This window comes from Prionailurus bengalensis, chromosome D1, assembly GCF_016509475.1.
Source record: "Prionailurus bengalensis isolate Pbe53 chromosome D1, Fcat_Pben_1.1_paternal_pri, whole genome shotgun sequence".
Classification (NCBI taxonomy): domain Eukaryota; kingdom Metazoa; phylum Chordata; class Mammalia; order Carnivora; family Felidae; genus Prionailurus; species Prionailurus bengalensis.
Window position 1 is genome coordinate 38,631,851 of NC_057346.1, and position 10,932 is coordinate 38,642,782.

General features: G+C 39.0%; 1 protein-coding gene across 1 annotated transcript in view; it reads left to right on the forward strand.

Annotated features, from left to right (window-relative positions):
• SESN3 (sestrin 3) overlaps positions 1-10,434 on the forward strand; it is a 74,060-nt gene extending 63,626 nt beyond the window's left edge. The window contains exons 9-10 of the mRNA XM_043579897.1: positions 634-778; positions 2,578-10,434. Of these exons, the coding sequence (XP_043435832.1) occupies positions 634-778; positions 2,578-2,664 (232 nt within the window). The 3' untranslated portion in view covers positions 2,665-10,434. The remainder of the gene's footprint in view (positions 1-633; positions 779-2,577) is intronic.
• The last annotated feature ends 498 nt before the right edge of the window (positions 10,435-10,932 follow it).

Consider the following 10,932-nt stretch of genomic DNA (forward strand, 5'->3'; position numbering starts at 1 on the left):
AGGCACCGCACATCTGTCACCATCTTCTCATCCCCCATTCCCCGTTGAATGCACTAAGGTACTACACCAGAGAAACCACTTTTGGTGAGGTTCCCGGTGATCTCTGGACGGCTGCTCCCAGTGCTCGGTGCTCAGCTCCTATCTGACCCGATCAGCCGGCAGCATCTGACACAGTGGATTAACTCCCTCCGCCTTGGAACCCTGGCTCCTGCCTTGGGGCTTTACATGTGCCCTGTTCCTCGTGGCCTTTGCTCAGATGTCACCCACCCTACCTAAAATCAGCAGCTCCTCCTACCACAGGCTCCAATTTCCTTTTCTCTCCGAAGCGGTTAGCACCACCTGACATATTATGTGCTTGTCTTTCTTTTTTTCCCTCTTTTCTCTCCAACAGAATTTCAGTTCCATGAGACCAAGGATTTTTTTGTTCAGTCTGTTCATCACTGTATCACCAGTACCTAGAAGAGGACACACAAAGCGCACGGCACATAAGAGGCACTCAGTGAATATCTGTTAGAACAGTTAGTTGATGAGCTGTTGGCATTTAACTGCTAGACCATAAACCTCTCTTGAGGCAAATCGAGAAACCAGAAGTTTGATTTTGTCATTATAAAACTGTTGTCCTCCTGCTTATAGGTATGATGACTATGATTACGGAGAAGTTAATCAACTACTTGAACGAAGCCTGAAGGTTTACATTAAGACGGTGACCTGCTATCCTGAGAGAACTACCAAGCGCATGTATGATAGTTACTGGCGTCAGTTCAAGCACTCAGAAAAGGTGCGTTGCATGACTGCACGTTCTGTGTGCCTTAGACACGTGTCCACTATCATTAGGAAGGACGGTGAAAAACTGCACGTGAAAGTGTTAATAAATCAGCGCCATTAAAGAAGAGGAAGCGGCGTCATCTGGCTGTCCCTTGAACAATATTTTCAAATTCAGGTTTACTGAAGATTAACTAAATTTTTGTTGTGTGTTTTGTCCGGTGTGGTAAGTACGGCAAAAGCGTAGAATCAGCCGTTGCAAGACTGGATCTGAATATTGGTATTTTTGAAGTCCATTTAGGAAAATGTCTACCAGTCCAGCGACTAACAAAAATCAACCCTACTGAGATGTGTTAGGTGTGGTTGTGCTGTGCCCAGAAGGTATATCCATTTAGAGATGAACTAGCCATTAGAGTTAACCTATTTGTACGATAGTCTTTCATTCCAATTTGGTAATTTTGTATTTTGACAATATAATGCAGGACCTTTTAGCCAAATATATATACCCTTATGTAAGAATATTTCTTTCGGGACGCCTGGGTGGCTCAGTCAGTTAAGTGTCCGACTTCAGCTCAGGTCATGATCTCGCGGTTTACAAGTTCGAGCCCCACGTTAGACTCTGTGCTGACAGCTCAGAGCCTGGAGCTTGCTTCAGATTCTGTGTCTCCCTCTCTCTCTGCCCCTCCCATGCTCGTGCTCTGTCTCTCAATAATAAATGTTAAAAAAAATTAAAAAAAAAAAAAAAGAATATTTCTTTGGATGAAATACATAGGAATCATTATGTAAGATCTAATAAATGTTAAGGATCTTTACCAACGTTGTAGTAGAAGAACTGGCCTTAAATCCTAGATCGTTTTGACCTGTAAGTCCAAGAATCTTCCATTTACACTGCAGGTTCCCAGCTTTTGAGGGTAAGAAAATCCATTTAGGGTCCTAATATTCACTAATTAACTCTGTGGCCTTGACAGAAAATGTTATGACCTCCATACCTGACGGATTTTATGAAGTCTTTGGGCCAGTCACACAGACGATAAATAACCCATTTTACTGCCTGCATCTCTTCTTGATCTTTATGCCCTATTTATATGTTTGCATTACTTTACTGGGTTGTATCTAGAAATTGCCTTTATTCGTCAAGAGACTATCCCTAACCCGTAGAACATTATCAAAATAAATGCGATATCACAACACATTTCTTTGTAGTCTATTTTGAAAAATAGATTGGTATTAATTTTAATCTATCAGCTAATGTGTGTCTCCCCCAACACTTAGGGGCTTGTATCCGAAAGACTCCAGGGAAGGTACACATATCTAACAAGGACCAGACAGTAATTGCAAACTGCTGTAAGCTTCAGGTTTTCACTTCCGTACCTTTCCAAGTATACAGGAAGAAATGTTCTTAAAAGCTTTCTGAGGACTGAACATAGGCTCTGAGAAATGTAGAGCTGATTTTTAGCCACATACACTGGAAGAAGAGAAAGTTGCAATTTATTAAAAAATTGAAAAGTGTGTGATTTCGTAATCCAGAAGATTGATTGGCTTTATACACATCGTGTACATTCTGACATAATGCTTGGTACTTTCAAGACTTTTAGAGGTCATTTTTGTCACTCACAAGATCCCTTTCTCTTTTATAGACACGGTTTTGTTATGAGCGTTCCATCATTTACACGCGTAGATATGCCGAGGCATGTGTGTTTGTACGTGGGTCTGTGTACAAAAGACAAACCCTTGTGAACGTCTGTTAAAAAAAAAAAAAAAAGTTTTTCCAGTTGTTTGTAATGGTCACTAAGTTGCTAACGTTGTCGTTTCTAGGTTCACGTAAATTTGCTTTTAATGGAAGCACGGATGCAAGCTGAACTTCTTTATGCCCTTCGTGCCATAACTCGGCATTTGACCTGAAGCATCACCCAGCGAAAACGTCGTATGTGTGTAAAGACCTTTTCACACAAGAACATACATCAGAAGCTGTTTGTGATGGGCATCAAAAGTTATTCAATTCTCTAGTGTCAAAGTTAAGCCGTTCTCTTTGGCGGCTGTAATGTGCAATGATGTGTTTTATTTTTCTTGATGCTTAACATTACTAACAATTGCAAAAATAATACTGAGGAGCACTACTTTGCATTGTTTTATAGTTGGAGTTTTGGATACTGATCATAAATCACGAACCTGGTTTATTAATGCTTAACTTCAGCGCTTTTGGGTTTGTATGTATGTGTATTCTTTTATTTCCTTCTTTCTTTTTTTTATTATTATTATTATTTTTTTTTTTTTGAATAAGGAAAAGCGCTTACAATCTGCTCAAGTGATTGTTTTTCAGATATTGGAATTCAGCAAAGAATGACCTCTTCTGGCCATTCTAAACTTTTAACGTTGTGTCCTAAATCTGGTGGAGGAGAAGCATGCGCTGTTGAACTAAGCTGCTCACAGGACACATATCTGTGTCCCCAGGAGATTATTTGTCAGGCACTGTTTGTGGTTTTTGTTTGTTTGTTTGTTTTTGTTTTTTGGGTTTTTTGTTTGTTTTTTTTTTTACTGCTATTGGCGATAACGTGAAATGTGATACAGCCATTGTCCATAATTTAATGTGAAATTAATCATGATGAATTCTATAGCATGCTACTGAAATGCCAAATTCAGCTCTTTTCTTTCTCTTCTGAAACAGAAGTTTCCGTTTTCCATATCAGATGTATATATTAAAAGCAGAATTATGCACAATCCTTTCTATCACTAACAGTCCTCCTCAGTCATGTAAGTCATCAGCGCTCACAGAGCTGCTCACCGCTCATTCAGTTGGCACACGCAAGCCTGTACCCACACAAGACTGACCAAAAAAGTTTCTTTGCACGTTTTCTTTTCTCATAGCGTTTTCTATATCGCAGTAAGCAGAGGAAGGTTAATATACTTGTATTTTTTCCTGGTAGCTTTTAGAACTTCTTTCCCATGATTTTTCTTCTAATAGGCTGAGGAGTTGAATATTCAGAGGTAACAATTGTGTTTCTATGCATTAATGTGATTGAACAGCAACAACAACAACAAAAAAAAGTGCAATATGTCGGGAAAAAAATACTCAGCTGAACTTTCCCCCCATTATGTCATTGCAGAAGTGTCCTTGTAAACAGAGCCATAAAGAAATTTTGTTCAAATTTCTTTATTGCACAAGGCTTTTGCCTTACTGGGGTTGAACAATATTGTTTTCCTAATGCCAAAGCACCCCCTTCCCCAGAAAAAAAAAAAATCTCTTTGGACAACTGGTTTAAAAAAGCTATCAAGTCTTAGGGGAGGAAGAAGCATCCAAAAAGTCACATTTTTGCATCGGTTTGTGTTGCCTGATTAGACTATCCTTACAGAGCACAACATTATGTGTTTCTAGCTTTAATTTGTATTGTGTTAATGAACCAGTGAAGTGCCTAAGAGATGCTTACAACTATCCAGTAGGACACGACCACACTGCTTAAACGCTTTTTGGTTAACTAAGGGTGACTTGAATTTTCACAGATCTGCTAATTTTTTTAAAACAACTCCATTTTCTCATGGTAAATAATAGAGTCAAAATTCTCCATTAGAGTTCCCACAAAGATTTCATCGAAGACTGACTTATTTGTTGTATAGGACTTATTTGTTGTATAGGATTCTTTCTCATGAAAGAATCTTGGGTTTTGTCAAGTCATTTTCCCCTTCCGTTCACTCTCCTTTTCTGGTACAATACATTAGGTTGCTTTCTTTTAGAGTTTGTCCCAGATAAGAAAATAGAAAGATGACTGTAAACCTACTAACACAAGGTGGTTCTGCATTTTTAGATTCCAGGATCTCATTTGAAATCTTCCACGTGAGGAAAAAATTACTAATATTTTTTAAGACAGGGTGGTTTATTTAAAGATATCATTCAGAGAATTCATGCCAGATCTCTTCTGTTTATTGCATATGCCATATGTTGACTTCATTCGGCATCACATCATGTAGAAATGTCTGTTAACTGCAAGGAAAGTATTTAGGAAAATGATAAAACACAGATGATAACATCAATGCATATTTGACTTCCCTAACCTTAGAACTTTCGAGTTGAAGATATCTTTTATTCTTGACGATTTTTTATTTTGTTTTGTTTTTTAACTACAATCCTTTCAGTTAATAACCCTGTATTATTGTGCAGGTGACCTGTATTACAGGATAAAAAAGGATCTTTATAAAATGGAAAAGAAGGAGAAATTGTCACAGAAAAACCATTATGAGCTTTAGACCAAAAGGGGAAACAAGGTGTAAGTAACGAAAATGGCCACTTAGTTTTTGTCTTTTTTTTTTTTTTTTTTTTTTAACCCCAGAAATGGAAGTAGTTGGAGTTTGGGTTTTGGAAATATTAGTGCCTTTACTAGATCTCTTTTCTAGCAGAGTTTCTTTTTAGCTCAGCATTGCTCTACTCATCAGTAATCAGGAACGTAAATTGACTTGGAACTATAAACAAAAACAAAACAATGTATTTATGAACCTCAGTGAACCAGCCTAGAAAAATTGACTTCCGAAGGTGCTGGGGCACCTACTGAGACGCAGCACGCACAACATGAGTACCATTTTACAGCAAGGTTGCTGTGTGAACTTTCTCTAATGCAGACTTGAAATTCTGATGCGGTTTTCCAGGGTGGTATTTTTTCAGAGTATTGAATTTACTATGTAGTAATTTATAGTATAGCTTTTTATATTAAAATGTGATATTTTTCAAAGAGATATCTGGTTCAATTAGTGTAACGATACGATTATACGATACGCTAACCTCCACCTTGGGGCTCACATTGTGCCAAACTTAAATGTGCAAGTGTACTTGGAAAAACAGCACATGTGACTGTGAATTCTCTAACTTCGTTGCTTATTACGTTGAAATTAGTCTAACAAGCCACTGATAATCTGCCTGGTTGATGTCTATTTACTTCCCGGCTTCCCTTGTAATGCTTAATTTCTCAGATCACCTTAGGAAATACCTAAATAAAGACTCTCCCACCTGAACGTCAATCTGATCTGTAAACCGATCCCTTGACTGTGGGGTTGGCCAGGCAGCTGGCCCCCTGGATCCTTCAGCTTCGGTCTCCTCAGATGGATCCTTGATAATCAGAGGAATCGAGGCTTGCTGAGATGAGACCACTCATTACCTTCTTTACCTTTTTGAACCAAGTAGGTTGTCTCAGTCTCAGGAAGAATCTTTGTCCCATCCGGGGTACTTTTACAATAAAAGATGGCTAATGTGGAATCTGGGCCATGGCCTTGGCCTTTAGTTATGGCTTTAAACCCAAACAATGGCAGAGCAACACAGGGCTGTTTTCAAACAGAGAACTCAGTGGAAGCTTTATATTAAAATCCTATTTGAACCAGAGCCCCTATTTTAATTGTTAGGAAGTCCCCTAAGGATTTTAAATTCTTCTAAAAACTAAATCACATTATTCTACAGCAGCTTTTTCCTTTTCCACCTTACAGAGTTTTGTTTTGTTTTTTTTTAATCCAAAATCCTAGATTCTTAGGCCGCAGCAAAATCAAATGATCAGCAATCAAAGATCTATACTTAAAAGTAGTTCACCACTTTAGTGCAGAGTGCATGCATGTGTGAAGGTAAGATTCTTTTAAACTCGTAAATCCGGTTCATCGGGGACAAAAATTAATTTCAGTGCATGTTATAAGAATGATTTGCACTGTGATAGTAAAATGAGGTTTTCGTTTTGTGTTGCGTTTTGAAGACAATTCTAAGTCATCCCTCTGGAAAGCAAGACCTTAAACTCTTCTCTTTACCTAATGGACTTTTTCTTCTTTTATGCAAATAGACGGTCTTGCATGGAGTAAAAAGTATGCAACAGTAACGTTGTATAAATAGTATATGAAATTTTCTTAGTAGTATAATGCAACAGCACCCTGAAAGACACGGGGCCCCATGGTTCGGATCGAGTGTTAAGTCACCTAATTTGTATAATCAGAACCTGTTCTCGGTGGCCGTCATTTTAATCTGTTTCCCTATCGTACCCCTCCGGAGACAGAGAATCAAGTGACGTCGCCTTTCCTCAGAGCAGTACTGTAACATGAATGTATCCCTCTCAGTCCACAGAACTGCAACGCCCCCCTGTGTGTGGAGCCTACGTCCACGCTGATTTGGCTTAGTTAGTAGTGTCTGCTCAGGTGAGAAGTAGAACATCGCTGGGGTGAAACGGATCCTAGAGGTGGAGGCAGAGCCCTGTGAGGAAGGAGAAGGTTTTCAGTGAACGCGTGGCACGTTCGAGTGTGGCCATCCTCAGCATCGTGCGCCTGATATTAAGGAACATTCCCATGTGGGAGTTCCTATCTGCATTCAGTCCCCCCTTTCCTGCCTGCTTTCTTCCCCCAAGTGCCTCAACCTCTACATGCTCGCCATCTTCCCCTTCCCTCAGCCCATCTTGGTCTGAAGGCCTCTTCACAATCCAAACGAAACATCACCAGCCACCTGCTGATAGTCACCAGCATTTACTTTTCTGAGTTCCTTTTTCTCCACTCGTTAAGAATAGGACTTTGTCCCCGCTCCTCTACATCCCCCCAGTCATCCAGCGACATGTCGGCTAACCTTCTCCATAGACACCCTAGCAGATATTATGCAGCACCGAGTGTAATCCTGTCCATCCCATACTCGAATACCCTTTCCCGGCTGCCTCTACCTCATCCCCAAAGAGCCTATAAATTCAGAGTATCCAACCTTTTCATGGATTCACTCTCTGTTGTTCAGTAATGCTACTTCCATATTTTAATAAATCTTAGAAGATTTTTGCCTTCTATCAAAGTAGAAGTCTTTATATTTATACACGATACAGAAATGGAACTATTTCTACCATGCAGAATTTAGCATTTAGCAGGACTGTAAAGTGATTGATTGAGTTACCACCCTAACCTGGATCTATATTAGGTAATAAATACTGGTGTTAGTCCAAGTTATTTGAATGTAAATGAACAAATCTCTAGCAATCCAGACTGATGTGTAACCCCTCGGGGAAACAGGCAATTTCTGGCATATCCATGGGTGTCGTTACTTGGGCCTTGAAACACGCTTCTAAGAGAAGGACGTATGATAAAGAGTGTTGAGGTGGTCCCATTGGATCGCAGAAGCCCATTTGATATATAACATAGATAAAATACCACACAATTGGGTACATAAGGGTTTTTGAACAAGCTTTCCTGGATTAGACTAGGCTTCTAGCCCCCATTCCTACCTTGCGTTCTCCACGGGGGAGAAAAGTACTATGGGGTGAAAAGGGAACGCACTGACTTTGTAGTCTTTATTCCCCTGGCTGCAGTTCGGGTATATCCAGACTGTCCTTAAGGAACAAGTGCGCAGAAGAAGCAACAACAGTTCTTCCTCTCCAGCCAGTGTGCACCCTGTTCATGGCTGACGACTCTGTCCGGTTTCTAACACGGGGCATGTTCATCTACAGATGGCTGGCTGACCCGGTGATGAACCACCCTGTTTGGAAGTGTAGGTTAATACAATCTGTGGTGGCATTTGAATGCTTTACGTTCCATTCGTGAACAACCCAACCTGACGGCAGAGTCTCTTAGATGCCTTTAAGGTTCCCAGGAGTGAATCGATGCCTCGTTGAGAAGTGACACTTAATAATGGAGACCGAAGGGATGGTTCTCGCAAAATCGTATGTCGTGAAGGGTTCATTCTAGCTTAATTCTGGCTGCACCACCATGAAGTACAGAACTAACAAAGAAAAAATACAGGGGTGGGGGAAGCAGGAATATCTGATTTTTTTCAGTGCTTGTGGAAATCTTTGAGGTAACGATATGCATACTATAAAATAGCCTTTAGAACAAACACCCCATTTTACTTCTAGCTTATAGGACAACATCAAACATTAGTGAGTCTAAGTACGATAAATATAATTTTTGGTATATAAATTTTGCTAAAACAGTCTATTTTCTTGCACCCCTCAGCTTAACCTCTTAGAAATGAATGTATAATTTCCACAGAAAGATTATCAAAGGGAGAGAGAATCTCTGGTATGTAATGCTAAAGTATTGTTCATGAATTCTGATTAGCTAAGTGTATGCACTATGACATTTAGCAGATATCTTTCTTAATCAGTCTTTACAGATTTTCCACTGACTTCCAAATCTTATAAGGAAGGACCCAAAGGTAGGATGAAGGAAACCTATCAGTTGGGTAGCCAAGTCGTTTCCTTTGTAACATTGAGAGACTATTTTCTCCTTTCTGAATTTCACTGGTTCTCTAAAATAAAAGGTAAGAGTTCACCGGTACCCTTGTTCATCAAGGCAAGTGATCCAAACTCTCTATCTCGTGCACATATTTTCTTTGCATCCGCATATCTTCTCTGGAAAGAAAATACGATTTTCCCCTTCCTCTTTCTCTTCATATGTACTCTTTTCAACTCAAAATAAGACAGACACAGGAAGCAAATCAAGCCAGTTCGGCATCATCTCCATGCTAATAGAATAGTCCCATCTACATGCACAGTTTGAGCAAGGTAAAAAAGAACCTTGTCAGGTCAACTCGGAACATGGCCTTGCTTCTTGGATTAGCTCCTTCGAACCTGAAAATAACTTTCCTGGTCATGGAAGAACTGGATGTATCCTTTAGCTTATGAAATAGGATTTGAACTTGAAATCTTTTTTTTTTTTTAAATCCTGATTCTGCAGGGCAGCTACATAATGAATGTATATATTAAGACTTTGTAGCTGAATTGCACATGAAATCAGATTGCCAACTTCTTGACTTTCAATTTTAGACATCATTTTATCCTTACGTTGTGAGCGATATATGTAGCATGCTGTGAAACGTCTATTATAGTTCTTTAATTCATCAGTATTAATACAGAATTATCTTTTGCGTTCCTTGGTACTTTTTATTCAGTGTAATCAGAAGCTGTGATGTTTTGCCTTTGTAGTCCTGTGCTTTGTTACTGTAATTTTTTTTTTTTTACGAAGCACGTGACTTTGGACTAATGTGAGGCAGATGACATGATCTTTAAGACTGCTATATATATCAGTCTCTTACTATATAAGGTTTTCAATTAGAATAAGCTTTTATCAAATAGATCATTGATGCAATTTAGGATTCACGCAGTTTTCAGCGTCCAATGGCGGTCTTATATTTATAGTTTCAATTCTGAAGATAGCAAACTTGATAAACAGCCACTTTAAACTTGTTCTGGCAAACCAGACCCTGCTCTAGATGTAGTAGTCTAAGGTAGTTAACCATATAAGCCTTTTCAACTATTATGCCCTCCACAGAGTCAGCAGTTAAGGAGATTATAGAACCCATGAAAGCTTTTTGTATGTATAAGTAGGTTTTATTTTTCTTATGTTGCTGATTTTACAATTCTGACTAAAGCTGACCTGAATGGATCAGTTTATGTGTAATATTCTAGTGCTTTAATGGCTTTTTTTTTTTTTTGGAGGGATGGGTAATATTATTTGAACAGATGCAGAAGGAACTGTTAGTGAGTCAAGACAAACACATTTGAAATAAAGGAACTGTGTATTAACATGTTAACAATTCATAACTGCACTTTTTATGACATTTTGAAAATCTATTTATAGGTACAGAACAATGGGTTTTGTTAAACTGTATCACATTTATACTTGCAGAAATTTATTTCATTGTTATTAGTAGGAATTTTATTGGTTCAATAAAATTGGCAAAACTGATCCCTGATTATTTGCTTTTATGTATTTACATTTTTATTGGAGTAGCATTCTTGCGTAGGTTTGTTTCTGCTCAGTTATTGAGACATGCGTTCGGAAAGACATCACAACAGTAAGTCGTTTTTTCCCAGAATTCCTGACCCAAAGATTTCTGGTGACAGTTCTTATTAAATTATCACTTGATATTGTATTAATGGAATATTGCAATAGCGTTAAGTTGTGCAAAATACATAAATCCTGTTACCTTTTTAAATGTCATTTGTGAGGGGCACCTGGGTGGCTCATTCAGCTGAGCGTCTGATTTCCGCTCAGCTCACGATCTCCCGGTTCAGGAGTTCAAGCCCCATCAGGCTCATTGCTGTCAGTGCGGAGCCCGCTTCAGATCCTCTGCCTCCCACTCCGTGCCCGCCCCCCCAAAAGCATAAAACGTCAGTTGTGATCACAGCAAGAGGCAAATTAATTTCACCATTGTCTCTTGTGAGCCAAAACAGTAATGTAGAA